Source organism: Peromyscus maniculatus, chromosome 13, assembly GCF_049852395.1.
Source record: "Peromyscus maniculatus bairdii isolate BWxNUB_F1_BW_parent chromosome 13, HU_Pman_BW_mat_3.1, whole genome shotgun sequence".
Classification (NCBI taxonomy): Eukaryota; Metazoa; Chordata; class Mammalia; order Rodentia; family Cricetidae; genus Peromyscus; species Peromyscus maniculatus.
In genome coordinates, this window is record NC_134864.1 from 47,610,741 (window position 1) to 47,632,886 (window position 22,146).

At 41.1% G+C, this 22,146-nt stretch overlaps 1 protein-coding gene across 1 annotated transcript in view; it reads left to right on the top strand.

The window, feature by feature from the left end:
• Acadl (acyl-CoA dehydrogenase long chain) overlaps positions 1-22,146 on the top strand; it is a 44,061-nt gene that overhangs the window by 7,379 nt on the left and 14,536 nt on the right. Inside the window, exons 2-7 of the mRNA XM_006974965.4 lie at positions 9,870-10,025; positions 11,620-11,757; positions 13,313-13,477; positions 17,454-17,520; positions 21,178-21,342; positions 21,859-21,960. Coding sequence (XP_006975027.1) covers positions 9,870-10,025; positions 11,620-11,757; positions 13,313-13,477; positions 17,454-17,520; positions 21,178-21,342; positions 21,859-21,960 — 793 coding nt within the window. The remainder of the gene's footprint in view (positions 1-9,869; positions 10,026-11,619; positions 11,758-13,312; positions 13,478-17,453; positions 17,521-21,177; positions 21,343-21,858; positions 21,961-22,146) is intronic.

The following is a 22,146-nucleotide window of genomic DNA, read 5'->3' on the forward strand; positions in this document are numbered from 1 at the left end:
TTAAAGACCAAAAAACTACCCGCCCCACACCACCTCTTTGGGAATGTGGGCGTCGTATTCTTAAAATTGCTTCCTGCTGGGTATGGGCCAAGTTTTCTTTATCCTGAAAGAAAAATTTTAGGTTAATTGTCAAATTCTAGGAGAGGTAACTATATCCTTCATTATCCAGTCTGTGTATAATGCCAAAGTTCAGGGTTTATCTCAAGTCCTTTATTCAAGTAGTCTTTGAGACTGGATCATCTCAGCTAGTCATCTCAAAATTGCTCTGAGCACCTTGTAGTTCAAAGCATTTCTGTGGATGATGTTTGTCAGCTTAATGATATTATTATTGTCCACGTGGAATTGTTGTTGTTGTGGGGCCCCATCTTCTTCCTGGAGACTTCAGTTGATGTTAGGCCTGGCCGTGATTTCCTGCAGAAAACTGATAAGAGACTCGAACACAAAAACATATATATGCAGCTAGCCTTTTTTCTAGAATTAGTTAGTACTCTATATGACCATTCATATCTTAACAAAGTTTAAAATGTATATATATATATTAATCTTGTAAATTTTGATATAAAATTCATACTTTAAGAAAAGTTTAAAGAATCAGAATAGAATCAAAAGAGTTGAGATTAGTAATAAAATAGTCCCTTAATTAATTTTGCCTTTGTCCTGTACCATAGCAGAAGATGGCTCTTTTATTCTGGCATGATACAGGGAGTTTGCATTTTCCTTTTAAAAACATGCTTGAGTTTAAAGAAGGAGAGAGCCATTCTCCAACTCCAAAGTCAGCTTTAAATTTTAATTGAACTGGGACTATTAGAAGACCAATAGTGTTAAATCTTTAGAGAAAAGCAGAAACAAACATTTAGGAAGACATAAAATTTTTTAGATAATATATACCTATACATCGTTTCATTCTGTTTCTTGGGATAGATGATTTGTCCCTTTTCTTCAGTTGTCTCATTTGTCCAGTGTTCTTCAAATTCCTTAACCTTCATTCTCCTAAAAGACAAAAACAAAAACCTTTCCCCAAGACTAATTTTGGGGATGTTTCCTTTTGACAAGTTACTATCTGATTAAATGAAAAGGCATGTGTTATTGATACAAGTTAGTTTAAATTGGATGTTCATGCTGGTTGATGAACTATCACCTCCTCTAATTGAGGTCTCTCTTGTTCAAATCGAACCTTTATCAATTTTGATGGTACCCACAGCTTATCTTCTCCTGTAGAAACAAAAGCAAAACCTCGTCCCCAACGTAATACATACCCTGGTTTCCATTCTGAGGTCAGCACATCCTTAAAGTATATAGGCTGATTTAATTCTGTAGTTTTTTCTATTATCCAATGTCTCTCTGCGGCTGTTGTTCCTTTCTCATTGGCATTCAGAAAATTCAAATTTAGAAGAGCATTATGTAGTCTATTTCTGGGAGTTTTTGTTACCCATTTCTGTTTATTTAGCATATCCTTTAGAGTTCTGTTTGATCTTTCTATAACTGCTTGACCTGTAGGATTATGTGGTATGCCTGTAATATGCTTTATATTGTAATAAGCAAAAAACTGTTTCATTTTAACAGAGACATATGATGGAGCATTGTCAGTTTTGATTTGTGCAGGTATACCCATGATGGCCATAACTTCTAGCAAATGAGTGATTACAGAATCAGCTTTTTCAGAACTCAAAGCAGTTGCCCATTGAAATCCTGAATAAGTATCGATAGTGTGGTGTACATATTTCAATTTTCCAAATTCTGCAAAGTGAAACACGTCCATCTGCCAGATTTCATTTCTCTGAGTACCCTTTGGGTTACATCCTGCTGGTAATGGCGTTTGATTGTAGAAGGAACAAGTAGGACACTTCTTTACTATTTCTTTGGCTTGTTGCCAGGTTATGGAAAAATCCTTTTTTAAACCTTTGCTATTGACGTGATGTTTTTTATGAAATTCTGAGGCCTCCAGCACATTTTCTTTCAATAATTTATCAATCTCATCATTGCCTTGTGCTAGAGGGCCTGGGAGACCAGTATGGGATCGAATGTGAGTTATAAATAAAGGATGATTCCTTTTCCTGATTGCATCTTGTAATTGAATAAATAGTGAAGTTAATTCTGAAGCATCAGGGATAAATTCTGCAGTCTCAATATGTAACACCACTCTTTCAGCATACTGAGAGTCAGTTACTATGTTGAGAGGTTCTGAAAAATCCATTAATACCAACAGAATAGCATACAATTCTGATTTTTGAACTGAATTATACGGACTTTGAACCACTTTACTTAAATTTTCTCATTTGTAACCTGCCTTTCCTTCTTTGTTGGCATCTGTATAAAATGTACGAACTCCACATATGGGTTTTTGCCGTACAATTCGAGGCAAGATCCAATCAGCTCTCTTTATAAGATCAATTCTATTGCTTTTGGGATATTTGCAGTTAATTTCTCCTAAAAAATTACTGCAAGCTCTTTGCCAAGGTTCACTTTCTGTCCATAATTTTTCAATGTCCTCCTTAGTTAATGGTATGACAATTTCTGCTGGGTCTTTGCCTACTAATTGACGAAGTCTCAATTTTCCTTTGTAAATCAAGTCAGAGATTTTTTCCACATAAGTTTTTAATTTTTTAATTGGTTTATTTGGTAAAAATATCCATTCCAATATAACATCTTCCCTCTGCATTAATATTCCAGTAGGAGAATGCCTAGAAGGTAAAATAACCAAAATGCAATCCAGCTTTGGATCAATACGATCCACGTGTCCTTCATGTACTTTCTTTTCTCCCAAGGCCAATTCTTTCTCAGCTTCAGGTGATAATTCTCTTGGACTATTTAAGTCCTTGTCACCTTCTAAGGTTTTGAACAAATTAGTCAGTTCATCATTTTTTACCCCAACAATAGTTCGTAGATGAGAAATGTCTCCAAATAATCTTTGAAAGTCATTAAGAGTCTGTAGTCTATCTCTCCTAATTTGCACCTTTTGGGGTCTAATTTTTTATAACTCTATTTTATATCCTAAATAATTAATAGAATCTCCTCTTTGTATCTTTTCAGGAGCAATTTGTAATCCCCAGCAAGGCAAAATTTTCTTTACTTCTTCAAACATTCTTTCTAAAGTATCTGCATTTGAGTCAGCTAGTAAAATATCGTCCATATAATGATAAATTATAGATTTAGGAAATTTTTTACGTATCACTTCCAATGGCTGTTGTACAAAGTATTGGCACAGAGTTGGGCTATTCAACATTCCCTGAGGGAGGACCCTCCATTGAAATCTTTTAACTGGTTGAGAATTATTATAAGTAGGTACTGTAAAAGCAAATCTTTCTATGTCTTTTTCTTGTAAGGGTATTGAAAAGAAACAGTCTTTTAAATCAATAACTATGAGAGGCCATCCTTTTGGTAACAGAGTAGGCAAAGGCATCCCAGATTGTAGAGAGCCCATTGGCTGAATTACTTTGTTAATTGCTCTAAGGTCTGTTACCATTCTCCATTTACCAGATTTCTTTTTAATAACAAATACAGGAGAATTCCAAGGGCTGGTTGATTCTTCAATATGCTGAGCATTTAACTGTTCTACCAGCTCTTCTAAAGCCTGGAGTTTCTCTGTTGTTAAAGGCCATTGTTGGACCCATACAGGCTTGTCTGTTAACCATTTTAAAGGTAGAGCTGTTGGTGTCTTTGGAAGATCATCAGTTATTGTGCCCTGTTCTTGTATAATATGGATGGCTGGTGACCACTCATTAGAACAATATCTTCTAATATTTCTCTCAGTAACATGTGCTAGTTTATGATTGGTTTCTGAGATTGGAGGGATGTTAATCTGAGTATTCCATTGTTGCAACAAGTCTCGACCCCACAGGTTCATAGTTATGTTATCCACATATGGTTTTAATTTTCCTCTCTGTCCTTCTGGACCTATACATTCGAGCCATCTTGCACTCTGTTTCACCTGAGATAATGTCCCAATTCCTAACAGTTGAACGTTTACCTCCTGAAGAGGCCAAGTTGGATGCCAAAATTCTGGTGCAATTATGGTAACGTCCGCACCTGTGTCTACCAGACCAGACAACAAAACACCATTTATTTTTATCGTTAATTTTGGTCTTTGTTCATTCATAGAAGTTTGCCAAAAAATTTTCTTTATGTTTTCTCCTGAATTTTCTATTCTCTCAGTTTCATCATCCTGACCAGCATGATTTATTCCAATAGGCATTTGGTTATTTAATCGCTCAGAGCAGGGATTTCCTCTATGGCTGCAGGAAAGGTTTGAACTGGATTTGCAACCGGGACCTGCGTGAGGCCCCTCTGGTATTTTCCCGAAGACTGAGGCAAAGGATTACCCTGTCTGTCCTTTGTTGATCTACATTCGTTGGTCCAGTGTTTTCCCTTACCACACCTTCTGCATACTCCAGAAGGAAGGGGCATTCTGTTGCCATTGTTCCTTGAAGAAACATTTTTTCTAGGAATGACCTGTCTACAGTCCCTTTTCAAATGTCCTTGCTTTCCACATCCAAAACATCTAACACTCCTCAAACCTTTTGAAATTACTTCTCCTACCCACGTATCATCATGCTCATCAGCCTCAACATTAATTGTTTCTCTAATCCAATCTTCCATAGGTGCAGATCTTTCCCTTAATGGCTTGATTATTCTTTTGCATGCTGCATTCGCATTCTCAAAGGCCAAAGATTCAATTATTGCCTTACCAGTTTCTGAATCCGAGACCATTCTCTTTAGTGCTGAAGCCAGTCTTTGTAAAAAATCTGTAAAAGACTCTTTTGGGCCTTGCATCACCTTTGTAAATGACTCAGATTTTTTTCCTGGTTCCTCAACTCTGTCCCATGCATTCAAGGCTGCCGTTCGACATAAAATTAGGGTTTGGACATCATATAAACATTGTGTTTGTACTGAAGCATATTGGCCTTCTCCAATAAGCTGATCCTGGAAAACTTGTATTCCTTTATCCCTCCATTGTTTTTCTATGTTTTTAGCCTCATCCTTAAACCAGGTCAGAAATTGAAGTCTCTGGCTGGGTTCCAGAACACCTTGTGCAAGGTCCCGCCAGTCCTGTGGTACTATCCTATTATATGTTGACCAAGAGTTTAACATTTGCTTTACATATGGGGAATGCATGCCATAAGATACTATTGCCTCCTTAAATCTTTTTAAATCCAACATTTCAACTGGAGCCCAAATATTTTGTGTAGCCCTTTGATCAGGCATCTGCTGTATGGTTACAGGATAAATTAAGGGTGACTGTGTGAAAACAGGCTTTCTTTTTGCAACCTTATGATCCAGACTTGAAACAACTTCACTGTTAATTTCTTCTGTCTGAATTTTTACAGGTTTAACAAGTTCTTCTAAAGCTGTTATCCTGGCACTTAAATTGATTATCTTTTCAAATATTAAAATGTGGATTAGTATAGTGATAAGCTGCATAATTCCACCAATACTAATATTATATAGTTGTTCCATTGTCAGACTGCCTAAAATTTTGAACAAAAACCAATTTTCTTCCAATGTACACATAAAACCCATTTGTTTTTTAATGTGGAAAAAAATTCTATTTTAGATAGTTTCCTTTAAAATATCTGATATGTTATGACTTACCAAATCTGCGTCGTTGAACAGTAGAAATCCGAGGGGATTTTCAAAACAGCCACCTAGTGTCCCAGGTGTAAATCCAGAGAGAGAGAGAGAGAGAGAGAGAGAGAGAGAGAGAGAGAGAGAGAGAGAGAGAGAACAAGAAAGCGTAGCTGGCTAAAGCTTAAATCCAGCCACGTGTTGCCTCTTGTGCCGAGTCAAGGCTTGGTCTGGCTTCCTTAAGCTCCAACCACGTGCGTTGGCTCTACAGGCAGGGCCCTGTTCGGCAGGGCAGGTCTGAGTTGTTTGTAACACCTGTAACACCGGCTTTAAGCAAGCAGGATTTAAGCAAGCAGCTCACCGATAGTCCAGCCTGAGGTCAAGCAGACCTAGACCCAGGCTAAGAAGCCGCCGCTTGGACTAAGAAGGCGACCGGCACCTGCCGCCGCCTGCCGCTGCTGGCCGCCTGCCGCCCTTGCGGGAAAGCGGACCTGCCGCCAAGCCAAGCGGATTTTAATGGATTCTTGTCACGTTGGGCGCCAGATATTAATGTAACCAACCGTCTTATTAAATAAGAAACACAGAAACAATGTAAAAGAGAAAGCCAAGAAGTCAGAGCTCAGACCTAAAATCTTACCCTTCCGCCTGCGGTGTCCCAGCTTCCCGAAAGAGGGCTACTTCCTGTCTGTACGTCTTTTTTATAGTATTATTGTTCTGCCTTCTCATTGGTTGTAAACCCAAACACGTGACTACCTCGTCACTGTCTGAATGTACAGCCCCCTAGGTCTTAAAGGCATATGTCTCCAATGCTGGCTGTATCCCTGAACACACAGAGATCTATGGGATTAAAGGCGTGTGCCACCACCGCCACACTCTTGCTATGGCTCTAATAGCTCTGACCCCCGGGCAACTTTATTTATTAACATACAATCAAAATCACATTTCAGTACAATTAGATTACCACCACACTATCTTAATGGGAATGGTTGAGTTTTTCTATGTTTAGCATAATGCTGGCTATAGATTGTCATAGATAGCCTTTGACATCCTGAGATATGCTCTTCTATTCCTAGCTTCTCTGGCTTTTACCATGATGGGGTCTGTGTTCTTCAAGGGCTTGGTCTTTAACTTTTCTGTTGGATCTTTATCTGGTTTAGGTATTAACTTGTTTTAGAAACAAGTATTAATTTTTTAGTCAAAAGCTCGTAAGAAATTTAAGTCATTAACTCTAGTTATGTAATTAAGAAATGGATCTTTTTCTTACCCAAAGCAATCTACAGATTCAATGCAATCCCCACTAAAATCCCAACACAATTCTTTACAGACCTCAAAGGAACAATACTCAACTTCATATGGAAAAACAAAAAATCCAGGATAGCTAAAACAATCCTGTACAATAAAATAATTTCTGGAGGTATCACCACCCCTGATTTCAAGCTCTGCTACAGAGCTATTGTAATAAAAACCTCATGGTATTGGCATAAAAACAGTAGGTGTATAAATGGAATTGAGCCAAAGACCCAGATGTAAATGCACACACCTATGGACACCTGATTTTTAATAAAGAAGCCAAAGTTATACAATGGGAAAAAGAAAGCATCTTCAACAAATGGTGCTAGTCTAACTGGATGTCAGCATGTAGAAGAATGCAAATAGAGCCATGTATATCACCTTGCACAAAACCTAAGTCTAAGTGGATCAAAGAGTTCAACATAAATCCAGATACACTGAACATGATAGAAAAGAAAGTGGGAAATAATCTCAAATGCATTGGCACAGGAAACAACTTCCTGAACAGAACACCAATCACATAGGAACTAAGATTGACAGTTAATTAATGAGACGTCGTGAAATTGAAAAGTTTCAGTAAGTTAAAGGACACTGTCAATAGGGAAAAAATGGCAGCCTACAGAATGGGAAAAGATCTTCACCAAACCCACATCCAACAGAGGGATGGCTGATTTCCAAAATATACAAAGAACTCAAGAAACAACATATCAACAAACCAAATAATTCAATTTTGAAAAATGAGGTACAGATCTAAGCAGAGAGAATTCTCAACAGAAGAATCTCAAATGGCTGAGAAACACTTAAGGAGATATTCAACATCCTTAGCTACCAGGGAAATGCAAATCAAAATGACTCTGAGATTCCATCTTACACCAGTCAGAATGGCTAAGATCAAAAACACAAGTGACAGCTCATGCTGGAGAGGATGTAGAGCAAGGGGAACACTCCTCCATTGCTGGTGGGAGTGCAAATTTGTACAGCCACTTTGGAAATCGGTGTGGTGGTTTCTCAGAAAACTGGAAATCAATCTATCTCAAGACCCAGCTATACCATATCTTGGGCATATACCCAAAGGATGCTCAATCATCCCACAAGGACACTTGCTCAACCATGTTCATAGCAGCAAATAAGCTACTACAAATAAGTAGTAGCCAGAACCTGGAAACAACCTAGATGCCCCTCAACCAAGGAATGGATCAAGAAAACATACATTTACACAATGAAGTATTACTCAGCTGTGAAAAATAAAGACACCAGGAAATTTGAAGGCAAATGGGTGAAACTAGAAAAAAAATGGATCTTTTCCAGAAAAAGACTAAAGAAAAAAAAAGGCCCACCCCAGAAAGAGAGAACACTAAGTTAGAACTTAACACACAGCAGAAAACACTTTTCTCCTCCTTTTAATATGTGTTAACTTTTTTAGAGCCCCTGCATTGGTACAGTGAAAACCAAGAGCTATTTACTAGAATTGCAGTAGCAATGGGATTGAGGGCAGCTAGTGAGCACTGATGTTTATCATGCCCCATAACAGAGGTCTCAACATGGCCTTAAAAGGGAAGAACTTTGTGTCTCTTGCAGTGTGCAGAGGTATTGGTATTCAACCTCATGGGATAGCCACCGACTTCCAGAACATCCCTTCCACTGGTGACTGGCCAAGTCTGCAGCCATGTTGCCCATCACCTGCGTGCTGTGAAAGAGGATCAAGCCTTAGACCCTCATTAGCATGGTGGCCAACCTCTTGTGTGACAAATGGTTTGACCTTTACTAAACAGAGTTACTAATTTCTAACTCAGACTGGAAGATCTTTAAGCCCCTCATTGGCTCTCTGGAGTTCATTGGCTACCTCGTGGTGGGCTTTGTATCCTCTGGCAACTGCTTGGAACAAGTGAATGGGATGTGTGCCTCTCCCTGAGAGTCCCAGAAGGATCCAGAATACCTACTGAAACCAGCTCCCGTGCCATCCTGAATGCATGGACCAGAACACAGTGGCAGGCATGGGAATCATTGTTCACAGCATGGTGAATGAAGGTCAAAGTCACCACCAGGGTGAATGGACTGACCCTGTTCTTAAAACCCATGTTTTTGTTTTCAAATAAAATAATTTTTGTTTAAAAAAGTTTTATTCAGGTGTGAGTTTGAAGATGTGCAAAGGGCTATCCTCCTAAGGGGGACTAGAAACAAATAAAACCCGGAATACAACTGAACTGAGGGAACTGATGAAAAGTCATTTTATCTTCCCTGAGGGATGTGGAGAACGAGAGGGATGAAGGGGAGAGGCAAGTGTCTGATGAACATCCTTAAGAATTCCATACAAGCCAGGCAGTGGTGGCGCACGCCTTTGATCCCAGCACTCGGGAGGCAGAGGCAGTCAGATCTCTGTGAGTTCAAGGCCAGCCTGGTCTACAGAGCGAGATCTAGGAAAGGCTCAAAGCTACACAGAGAAACCCTGTCTCAACCCCCCCCCCAAAAAAAAAGAATTCCGTACAGATCCACACAGAGTCTCGCTGAGCATTTTGATTGACATTCCAATGGACCCCAGTGGACATTTTGATCGATACTACAGCGTGACAGCGACATTACCAGTCCACATCTTATGCCCCTGCTGTTTGGAATTGTGATTCTGGATACACTGCTACTTTGGGAGGGTTGGCATTGTTTTAGAAGTTGTGTGTGACATGAAAACTTACCACAGTTATTTTATTGTACTGTTTGGCTTTTAGGCAGTGTAGTCCATATGCTGTTTGGAAACAGTATACTCACCTCAGCTCATATCTGCGGTTCGAGCTAGGCGAGGTCCACCTTGCAGATTTCAGAATGGAGACTTGAATTGTGACAGAGTGCTATTCTCTCTTTGGCTGTGGCAGGAGGGCAGGGGGAGGGTTCTGAGACAGGGGCCGGGAGGCGAGGAGGTCCTAAGGGCCGCTTGTCTCAGGGTTCCATGTTGTTCACTGGCATTCATTTGGGTATAAGGAGTAACTAACCATTCATTTAATTCTCTTACCGCTTGTTTCCTTAAGATGTTCTCATTCTGGAGCAGAGGCGCGTCTGGAAACCCCTTCTGCTAAAAAATTAACTGATATTGGAATCAGAAGAATCTTTTCCTCGGAGCACGACATTTTCCGGGAAAGTGTAAGGAAGTTTTTTCAGGAAGAAGTAATTCCTCACCATACAGAGTAAGTGCCCTCCTTCCCCACTTGAACGTTACACCTGGAAAGGACCCTTTTCTGGAATGCAGTGCACGTGATGCAAAAAGTGCTTTCTTGTGCTGGGCGGTGGTGGCACACGCCTTTATTCCCAGCACTCAGGAGGCAGAGGCAGGCGGATCTCTGTGAGTTCGAGGCCAGCCTGGGCTACAGAGTGAGTTCCAGGAAAGGCGCAAAGCTACACAGAGAAACCCTGTCTCAAGAAACAAAAAACAAACAAACAAAAAAAAAAAAACTAAAATTAAAAAAAAAGTGCTTTCTTTTTCTTTTCACTATTCTTTACCATAACACTGTTGAGATCATAGGTAGGATTTCGAGGTTTTGTAAATACTTGATTATTACTGTTAATATTAGGAGTTTTAGTTTTTTGAGTCCTCATATATCACTGTGTTCCCCAGGTCTTGAATTCTCAGACACAAGTATTGTCTCCTCAGGTGCCCGAGTATCTGGGGCTCCAAGCTTGTGCTACCACATTTGGCCTTTTAAAGTGTGGCATTCAAGAGTGAGAAAGTTTGGGATTTACAAGGGAATCTAGGAATAACAACAACAACAAAAAATAGCCAAAAACCAAAAAAAACCCAAAACCTATTGTTAATTGTTGAATCCTTAGTCTGTTTTATAGTCTTTCTTTTTCTGTTATGAACCAAAGAACGCAAATGTTAAAAAAAAAGATCAGCATAGTGCAACTTGGTAGTTCATTGGCCTACCCACCTCTAAATATTTTTAAACGGATACTATGTTTTACAAGTCTTAGAGGTTGATTTATGTGTGTGAGTTGTTTTGCTCAAATGCATTTCTGTGTGTCCTGTGCATTCTGGAACTCCATTAAGGATAGTTTTGAACCATGTGTGGGTGCTAGGAATTGAACCCAGGTTCTGCATTCTTAACCACTGAGCCATCTCAGCCCTCCCCCCACACCACCGGTATCTCTTGATTAATCATTTTATTATTGAACAAGAAATTCATTTGTATTAAAATAGAATGTTGTTGTGTTTCAAAAGTCACTAATTTTACTACATTGCAAATGAGTTTTAAATATTATTTTAAAACAGCTTCTCTGACTTTTTTTTTTTTCTTTCGAGAGAGATCTATATAGCACTGGCTGGCCTAGAACTTTCCATGTAGCCCTGGCTGGGCTAGAACTTTCCATGTAGACCGGGCTGGCCTCATTCACAGTGCTGGGATCAAAGGCATGCACCACCATGCCCAGTTTAAATTCAGTATTTTAAGGAAATACATGGAAAATCTTTACAAGTCCTGTTAGGGAGATTTCATGGCTAGGTGCTTAAACTAAGCTTGTACCCTAGAGCTTTTTGAGAAAATTTGAGAAATTATAAATTATGAATTACAGGTCTAGTCGGTAGATCAAGAGGGGGCAGAGAATGACAATGATAAGGAAGGAAAAAAGAAATGACACAAGACCCAGCTACACATGGAAAGGCCTTGGCCAGTGCCGTCTGTTACTTCAAATTAAGGACGTGTTCCTGCACAAACCTCAAGCTCCTCGTGAGGTCATTTACATCATCTTCAGGACATATGTCTGACTTTAAGTTTGGTTTCGCAGATGGGAGAAGGCTGGAGAAGTGAGTAGAGAGCTCTGGGAGAAAGCTGGCAAGCAGGGCCTGCTTGGCGTCAACATCGCCGAGAAACATGGCGGGATCGGCGGAGACTTCTTTTCCACAGCAGTTACTTGGGAAGAGCAGTAAGTACGGAGACATGGAAAGGGGAGTCTTGTGTTTTGTAAGTTGTCCTTCCTGAAGGGATCATGAGAAGACTTTCTAAAGTTCTTGGAAGACTGAAAATTCAGAGTAAAATATGGGAGATGATCCATGTGTGTATGAGGTCTTGGATGTGGAAAGATAGGCCATTCTTTTTAAGTCCTAATACATTGTTGAACTAGATGCTATTGACAGGCCAGGTGTGGTGCATACCTGTAACCCTAGCATGCAGGAGACAGAAGCAGGAGGGTTGCTGAGAGTTCAAGGCTAGGGTGTTTTACATAGTGTTCTAGACCAGCTGGAGCTACATAGTAAGAAGCTGTCTTAAAAAAACAAAAATTGCCAGGCCCAGTGGCGCATGCCTTTAATCCAGCACTCTGGAGGCAGAGGCAGATGGATCTGAGTTCGAGGCCAGCGTGGTAAACAGCGCTAGCTAGATCCAGCACAGCTAAGACTACGCAGAGAAACCCTGTCTCGAAAAACAAAAACAAACAAACAAAAAAGAAGATTTAAAAAAGATAGCTTAATTCTTCATCCTCCCCCATTTTATAGCAGATTGGAAAAATATTTCATTGAAATATGCCAAAAGTTACATTGTAAAAATACATAAAGATTTCAGCTAAAATTCCAGAAGATTTTGAAGCAACAGTTTTTCATAAGGGAAATGCACTTAGATTTTATTTAATGAAAGCAGGTCTTCCTCACAGTGCCAGGTGATCGTAAATGATGTTAACCTGGAATTATCATTTTTCCAATCTGCAAAATTTGTGAAAATGTTCAAATCCTGATACCCAATGATAACAATGTAGTTGTGGAGGTAACACATTCATTCACCATTGGTTGCATTAAGAATTAGAAAAATGAACATGTCTGGGACTTAAATGTAAGTATAGGAAGGGTGAATGAACATGCTCCCACCAGGGTGCTATTGGGGGAATTTCCTGTAAGAACATAGTTTATTAGGAGAAGAGGAAGCTGTGCTCTCAAGTCCTTGTTAGGTCTGACCACAACCCCCTAAACTGTGATGCAATCTAAATGTACTACAATGGGACAATCCGTAAATTATGCAACATAAGTAATTTAGAATATTTTATGCATATTTAAGAACATAATTTTAAACAATTGTAAGCAGTGGGACTTAATCATACATTTTACGAGGAAACAGTAAAGTCGGATGTTCGTAAATCGACTGCAGTTGCATTAGGCTATATCCCCAAGCTGTTCTCCATAATCAGACAGTTGCAGTGTCAGGGTAATATAATTGCAGGCCGTCAGTATTTTATCTCTTAGTTCATCAAGTGAGTGCCTACAGAGGGGATCCTAGAGCACCACTGCTATGTTAGAGCCACAGTTAAAAGGTTAGTAAAAACAGGGGTGGCATTTGGGAAGGTCGTAGGCTTATGGGAAGGCAAGCTGTTACCACCCAGCCCAGTGAGACCTTTCATACTTTAGGTTATTCAGTAAAATTGAAAATTAGAGAACCTCAAAGCAGCCAACTAGCTATTTCATGGTTCTGTTTCCCTCTCTTTTTGTTTTAAGAGCATACTCAAATTGCACAGGCCCTGGCTTCAGCCTTCACTCAGATATTGTCATGCCCTATATTGCAAATTATGGCACAAAAGAGCAGATTGAGCACTTCATCCCCCAGATGACGGCGGGCAAGTGCATCGGAGCTATAGCGATGACAGAGCCTGGTGCCGGAAGGTGAGTCCACAAGGCGCTGGGTTCGAATCCTCAGAAGCTGTATAGGAACAGAAAACGTTTGCTAGGTATACTCCACACCTCTCCATAAATATGGGGTCTGCGTTCATGGATTTGTATAATCTCAGATAGAAAACAGTTGGGAAAAAATATTTTCATCTGGACCGAACACGTAAGCATTTTTCTTGTCATTATTCACTAGAAAACACAGCAAGCAATTTACATTGCATTTACAGTGGCCTGGATTCTATAGATAATCTGGAAATTAAAATTTAAAGTACGTGCACATGTGTATAATAGGCCCTTTGCAGCTATCTGTAGGTTTGGGTATCTGGGAATAGGGGTCCTGGGTCCAGTTCCCCGCGTCCCTTATGGTACTAGGTGTCAGTTGCAGTTTATAAGTGATTCTGAGCTGTATGCAAGATGAAAGTGGACACGGCGTAATTCACAACGGGAAACTGCAGTCAGAAAGCAAGGCATTTTTGCACACAAGTAACGGCAAAGCAGTTGCAGTATCTGCCATGTTCAAGATATCAATGTGGTGTAATGAAAACACAGTAACAGCCTGTGAGGTGAGTCTTTAGCATGATGTTTTTTTTTTTTTTTAAGTGGGATGTGTTGAGCGGGCTGTGCTCAAACATGCTTATTTGAAACTCTTGGACCCAGGCTGCCAGGGCTGTGCGTTTTGAAAAGGAGAGAGAGTGCAAACGCAGAAACATTTTGAGTTAAGAGGAATGTCAAAAGGTTGAGAAACAGGGACACGTGTGTGAGAGGCCAAACATAGAAAAGATGGGACACAGTTGGTTTTGCCTTAGGTCAGATATGGGTTGAACATGATGTTCTGAGATTTGGCCTCCACAGGAGGGGGTTGCCATGGCTGGACCAGTGAGGTGACTCAGCAGGTAAAGGCGCTTGCTCTTGTTGCAAGCCTGTCACCCTGAGTGGAGTGTGCATAAAGATGGAAGGAGGAAATGAGCTCCCCAAGGTGCGCATGCCCCGGCATACACACTGACATACACGCAGTCATAAAGATGATGATAATTTTTTTAAATGTTTGCAGTTGCTGGAAACCATTCCGTTTCGCCGGCCCTTCCCTGCCCGTGCTCACAGGAGACTTGGTTGTATTCACTTATGTACATTTGCACGATAGTGTGGGTTTTTGTAAGTGTTCTCACACTTAATTCTCACACCTTAATTCTCATTCGGTGATAATAATTCATATAAGATAGAGAGCTACTATGATCTCCGTGTTAGGAGAAAGGAGAAAATGAGAAAGGAGGTCTTTTAAAAGAAGTACATACAGCAAATTGATGATTACATTGTATTTGGGAGATGCTGGCACCCGATCTGTTGTGTTCTGGAAATCTCCTAAGTCTCAATGTTAGAATCTGGGAAACTCAAGGATATTATGAGGGTCTGAGTTCTTGTCATTACTAGGTTGTATATGTTTAAGCCATTTTCAGCGATTCATACATGATAAGTTTAAAGGTCAAGCTACCAACCTTTTTCATGACCTTTTTTTTAAACCTGTGTGTGTCCCTGCATGGAACAACCAGGTTTTGTTGTTTGTTTTACATGTTTGTGTCTGTGTATATATGCTGTGTGTGTGTGTATTCCCATGGAAGCCAGAAGAGGGCATGGGATTCCCTAGAGCTGGACTTGCTGTTGTGAACTGTCTGTCTGCTGTGGGTGCTGGGAACTGAACCCAGGTCTCTGCAAGAGAAGCAAGTGATCTCAACCTCTGAGTCATCTCTCCAGTCTCCGGAACAACTATTTTAACAACCCACGTACAGATTTTAGGAACTGACCCTAATGGTGAAAATTATATCATTAGAAGTCAACATTATTTAGCCTTTAAATGAGTTTCTTTCACATTTCTGGGGGCTAGAAATCCACATTTAGTATCTTTGGACCCAAATCAGAATATTAGCTGGGCCATACGCCCCCCTAGAGGATAAAGGGAAGAACTCACTCCTTGCCCCTCTCTTTTCCTGGTGACTCCTAGGGTTCACTGGCTTATTACCTAGGGTTGCCCTCTCCTCCCATTCTGTCCCTCTGCTAAGGTTATCTGTGATATTTAGAGCTTATCTGGATAATCCGTGATAATCTTTCTGCCTCAAAAATCCTTAAGTTAGCCACACTTGCCAGATCCCTTTTCCAGATGATGTAACTGTAGGTATTACAGCTTAGGACCTGGTATCTTTGGGAGGGTGAGTAGTATTATTTAGCCTAAAGTAGAAAGTAATTTTTTTAAGGACCTTGGAGTATAAAAATACAAGGATCACATAAAATAATGTAATGTGGATTCATTATACACTGTGCTATTATTCACTGTAGAGTATTAATGAAAATGAAAAACTAATGCTTGGGCTGGTGACACAGCTCACTGGGTAGTGATGCCTGCCACCAAGCCTGATAACCTAAGTTTGGTCTCCTCCCAGGACCCACATGGTGGAAGAGAACTGACTCCTAAAAGTTGGCCTCTGACCTCCACACGCATGCTGTAGTAGTGTGCATGCACACACACAGACATACACTGAATAAAGCATGTAATTTTAAAAAAGCATGTAAATTAAAACTATCTTACCATACTGGGTGTGGTGTATGCCTTTAAACCAGAAGCAGGTGAATCTCTGTGAGTTCAAGGCCATCCTGGTTTATAAGCAAGTTCCAGGGCAGCCAGAGCTACATAATAGAGAGGCCCTGTCTCAAAAAACCAAATAAACAAAAATTATCGTGAAAAAAAATTACTAGAAATGAAGATCAAAATCATGTATGGTTGTAATTTTATTTAAAAAAAACATATATTACATATGTGCATTTATATCCATTGAAAAGTACTAGAAGGGTATATTTTAAGAATGTTCATTCAGGAGATAAATTATTTTTGATGACCAGGCCTCATGGGACACACTTGAAATCCCAGCATTAGTGAGACTGAGGCAGGAGGATTCTTTTTCTTTTTTTTGAGGTCAGAATGGGCTACATAGTGAGTTCTAGGACAGCCTGAGCTACATATCAAATCTTGTCTCCAAAGACCAAAAGTAAATGGATAATTTTCTTCTTGGAATACTGTTTTTTAAAATATTTTTATTATTTTAAAATTGTGTGTGTGTGTGTGTGTGTGTGTGTGTGTGTGTGTGTGTGTGTGTGTGTGTACTTGTGAATGTAGGTTCCCACAGAGGTCAGAAGAAGTTATTGGGTCCTCTGGAAGCTGGAGTTACAAATTGTTTTGAGCCACCTGATGTTGATGCTGGGAACCAAATTTGGGTCCTGGGAAGGACAGTAAGTGTTCTTCACCACTGAGCCATCTCTCCAGCCCCTTTTCATATTTTAAATAGAAATATCTAGAAAGATGCATTCCTTTTAGAGTTGATTTGTTAGGAGGGAGGCAGTTGAAAAATGTTTAACTTTTCAAGATTTATTTTATGTATATGACTGTTTTTGCCTACATGTATACATGCATACCACATGTATGACAGGTGTCCATGAAGGTAAGAAGAGGGTATTGGAACTGGATTTATGGATGGCTGTGAGCTCTCATATAGGTTCTGGGGAGCTACACACAGATCCTCTGGAAGAGCAGCAAATGCTTTTAACTACTGAGCCATCTCTCCAGCCCCTGTCTTTTAAATGCCTACAATTTTTAAATGAAAAGATAGTAATAAGAACCAAGTAAAGGCAGGTAAGTACATGTTGATTCATAATTTAGGGAGATAGAAGGCCTAATGTCACTGTAGTCTAGTTTGGAGTTCTTAAACATAGTTGGGTTTCTGTGGCTCATGCAAAGTCTGGTTAGTTCATTCAATCTTCATATATTTGTTTATGTAAGATCTTTAAAATACATCAGATGTGTTTTTAGTGCAATTCTGGGACCATTTCTAATATTAGGACTTTTAATACACAAACGAGACTTTACATACTAGCTTTGGCATAATTTGGCTATTGCCAACTGATTGACTTTCGTTTTCCTTTGCAGTGACTTACAGGGCGTAAGAACGAATGCCAAGAAGTCTGGGAGTGATTGGATTCTCAATGGAAGCAAGGTGTGTGGAAGGGGCTTCTCTTCGCAAGCAGGCCGTGGGTCCCAGTGCCTAAGAACTGCACACAGTGGATGCTGTAGTCAATCTAAGAACGTACACAGGAATTGCTTTAGAGTTTTCAGGGGAGTAAGAAATCCACAGTTTTTATATGGCAGAGTCTGTAGCTCGACTCTTATGTGTTCCATGCTGCTTGAGCCTCCACATACACTGCAAAGGTGCTTTTAGCTTCCAAATAACTCTTGGCAAATCCCTCCCCCTCCCGCCGCCGCCACCGCCCCAGAAAAAAGGTGACGATGACCATGGCAATGAAAATAAGGTTGTTTGTTGCCCCAGAGTGGTACAAACAATGGTGAACTCTATGCCGATGAACGATTGGGTGAAGGTGGGTGTGATTCCATGCACACCTTTAACCCACCCCAGCCCTGAAGGGGACAGAGACAAGAGGATCACTGGGTTGCTGGCTACTAGCAGAGGGGGAAAATGCAAGCCCCAGGTTTAAGGAGAGACCCTGCTTCAAAGAACAAGGTGGAGAGTGATGGAGGAGGAACTTCACATGTATGTAAACAAACAAATAAGTAAATAAATTTTATAAAAAAGGATTAAGAGGGAGCTGGAGAGAGAGTTCAGCAGTTAAGAGTACTGGCCCCTCTTCTGGAGGACCTAGGATCTGTTACCAGCACCCACGCGGTGGCTTATAACTGGCTGTTATGTCCACCTCCGGGGAATCTGATGACCTCTTCTAGTTTCTGTGGGTACTGCATACATGTGCATAGACACGTAGAAAAAAAAAAAAAACACCCAAACACATAAAATAAAATGGAAAAAAGAAAGATTGGGAGAAAAGGTTTCAAACAAATATCAGAAAGTTTCAAGAGATCTTAAGCAATAAAAGTGCAGATGATAGAATTTTAAGAACCCTCCAGTTCTTTCGAGAATCAATTTACTGACAGATTTGGAGAGCTCCTCAAACAGGTGCCAATGACTCAAGAGCAAATACATCCCTGAGGAGAAATGTTCCAGTTGACTAAATGTTCAGGAAAGATGTCTGTCTTTAATACAAGGCCTGTTTGTGGGTGAATTTTCTTGTTTGGTTGCTCTTTTTTGGGTGCAAAAGTTTAAGCCCAGGGTTTCTCAAATGCTAATAGTATCACTCTGGTGGTGGTGGTGGTGGGGAGTTGGCAGACATTGTTTGGGCTGTTTATCTGTTTGTTTGAGACAGGGTCTTGCTATAAAGCCTAGGATGGCTTTGAACTCATGATCCTCTTGTGTTATCTGCCCAAGTGCTGGCATACCAAGCATATGCAACTATGTTGTGTTTACTTTATTGTGGGAGCCCATTCTCGGGTTCCTCGTGGCTTTACCCAGCAGGTCGGAATAGAGGATGATCAGGACCACGGGCCTGAGTGCAGGTGTCTGAGATGTCTGCACTTGGCAGTGCTGGGGGAGGAGGTCTTTTGCTCTACCTCTTGGCGTCTCTATAAAAACCCTGGGCCAGAGACAGTCGGGGGCCCCATTGGAATAGGTTCCAGGCCCTCTCAAGGCTATCCTTTATTTTCTATCTGTTTATCTCCGCGATATTCTCCGCAATAAATCCTTCTATCTAATATTTCCTGCTGCTCGCACTCAAGAAAACTCTGGGAAGCTGTGGGGGTGGTGGGTAAACGCCCCACACTTTATTCATTGAAAACATTTTCAATTTGCTTTACGTTCATGCTTTTATCTTTACAAAATCAAATAATATTGTGGTACTGTCAGGCTCCTTGAAATCTAATGCTCTGACTTACGTTGTCAGTGCCTAGGAACAGTTTGTTCTCTGACATCAGCAATTCCTGTACAGGAAAATAGCAGCAGTGATATCAAACACGTTTGGGAAAGTGTACAGAAGTTCTCATTCTTTGAGAAGCCAGTGTGCATTGTGAGTCTCTCAAATTTGAAGACAGTGTTTCTTGTCCCCTAGAATTTTTTTTTATAGACTGTCATGAATCACTGACATTATGCAAATATACTTTAAGAAGCGATGTCCTAGGTGTTGTGGATATGGCTCAGTGGGGGAGAGTGTGCCTGCTATGTGCAAGACCCAGGTTTTGATGCTGTTAAAAACAAAACATCTCATCTAAGCCTGGCATGCTGATAAGTTGATGGCGCATTAGGAGTACTTAGCCTAGGGTAGAGGACTGAGAAGAATTTTCCATGATGTGATACACACCTTAGTCTAACCTGGATGAGTAGGATACACTTTGTCAGAGTTAGAAAGGGCCTCCATAGGGGAGGAAATGCAGTTTTCAAAGACACCTGGGTCTGGAAGGCTTTAGAAAATGTGTGAGGCAACCAGCGCTTCTATGCAGCTGAGCTGAGGACAGAAAACGGAGGCAAAATACAACGAGAGAGGAGGAAGGAGGCATAAGCTACCATCTGTTTGTGAGGAGTTTTGTATACCTGCTCTAAGGGTTGAGAGTTTGTCTTGAAGCCTGGCTGTTCAGGATGTTGGAGTGTGGACATGGCGCGATCAGGTTGCCTTTTAGAACGGTGCCTCGGAGAACCCGATGGATGCTAGAGTTGTAGTGAGAGCTGTCACAGAACCTTGTGCACGAACTGAGGAGGGCTGGGGAAACAAGGTAATGGCATAGAAAAGAAGTACATAGGCTCAAACGGTAAAGCGGACAAGCACGAATCACGCCGAGTTGAATGTGGAGCTGATGACAGTGTAGTTTATCAAAGCATGCGTCGCAGTAGAGGGTAGGTTGATATTCATTACTGGGGAGGAGTGTGGGGTGGGAAGGATGTGGGATGTGCCGTGGTCACGAGTCATTTTGTGGAATCCAGGTAGGCGTACAGGTCTAGATCGTATCAAGAAATGCGGCTTAGCTGGGCATGGAGGTGCACATCTCTCTTCTCTATTCCCTGCTGCACTCTGGAGGCTGAAGCAGAAAGAGTTTAAACTCTAAGCCAGCCTGGGCTACATAACAAGTTCGGGCCAGCTGCTTGGTGGGAGCCTGTCCCACCATGAAGGGAGTGAAGGGGAGACAGTTTTGCAGATTCAGTGGGTGACTTAGGGGTGACTAAGCCCTGAATGCTGAGATGGCCTAGGCAAGGTACAGGTGTCGGTTATTAGCGGCCGTGCGTCATCAGCTCGCATTTCCGGTTTAGCTTGTCGTCGCCATCCCCCTCCTCCCTCCCACACAACTTAACTATAATGCTTTCTTTATTTAGGCCATTTTGAAAGTAGTCAATCTTTATAAAACAAATACCCAAAACTGTCTTTTCAAAAACCTGTCAGTTTAAGACTATATTTAAATTACTTTTTCAAAAGCCAATCCTTTGTTCCTCTCTATAGCTCCTCTCTAAAATTGAGTTTACCAAGTGAATGGGAAGTTTGGTCTTATTTTAGAGACATAATCTAGTAGTTTCCTATTATTATTATTCATCACACGAGTAGTGGAGAAGTGTGTATACTTCATTGTTACACTGGTGCCCCCCTGCTGTTTACTGGCATCCATTGTGAACAGGCCGTCTGTGTGTGCAGAGATGGGGTAGCCTCTGCCTGTGCTAGTCTTCTTGTGCTCACACACGCGCGCACGTGTGCACACACACCACCCCAGTATTAGCTTGCACATGGACCAGAACATTACAGGGCATCACCGTGCATTTGGATTTTCGCAGGTGTTCATCACTAATGGCTGGTTAAGTGACCTTGTGATCGTGGTCGCCGTCACCAATCGCGAAGCTCGGTCGCCTGCCCACGGTATTAGCCTTTTCTTGGTGGAGAATGGAATGAAAGGATTTATCAAGGGCCGGAAGCTCCACAAAATGGGAATGAAAGCTCAGGTGAGTCACGGCATGCATCAGATCCTGGCAGTGCGCCGTGTTTACTCTCCGTCAGAAAACAGAGAGGCAGAGTTACCTACGGCCTCTTCCTCTGTTGATTGCCAGGGTGTGTTTTCAGAAATGGCAACCCGGGGAGTTCTGAATATCTGCTTTAGAAACGGGAAAGGTAGCTTTTGTAATTGTAATGAACCATCTGTGGAATTATGAAAGAAGGTTAGGAGGTAATAACAGTATTTTGGTATGCATTACCAGAAAACATGTTTTGTTTAACGTGTGTTAGCTGGAGAACTGGACAGTGCCAAAGCCTGGGCGGCAGTGTATTGCAGTGAGAGAGCCTCACAGGGTGGAATGCGATGGAATTAGATAAAGTGCCCTGGCTTATGGCTCACGACTTGACGTTTGATCTCCAAGTCCATTCCAGTTCGTTCTTTGTTTCTTCCTCTGTGGAAGTTGTGAACATTTTTGGGTTACTGGGAAACCAATGTGCTCATTCTCTGCTTGATCTATGTTCCTTAGGACACGGCAGAACTATTTTTTGAAGATGTCCGGTTGCCAGCTAGTGCTCTCCTTGGGGAAGAGAATAAAGGCTTCTACTACCTCATGCAAGAGCTCCCACAGGTATTAGATGCCTAATGTTGCCATCTTCCGGTTAGACACTTCCTGTTAGATACTGAGCAGAAACAGAATACAGAGCTTTACAGATCCACACATGCCAAGCTTGTGCCACAACAGGCATCTAGGTATAAAATTGCCTGTAAAGAAGGATCACTGTTACAGGTCAGAGAAGTAAGTAACGGATCTCGG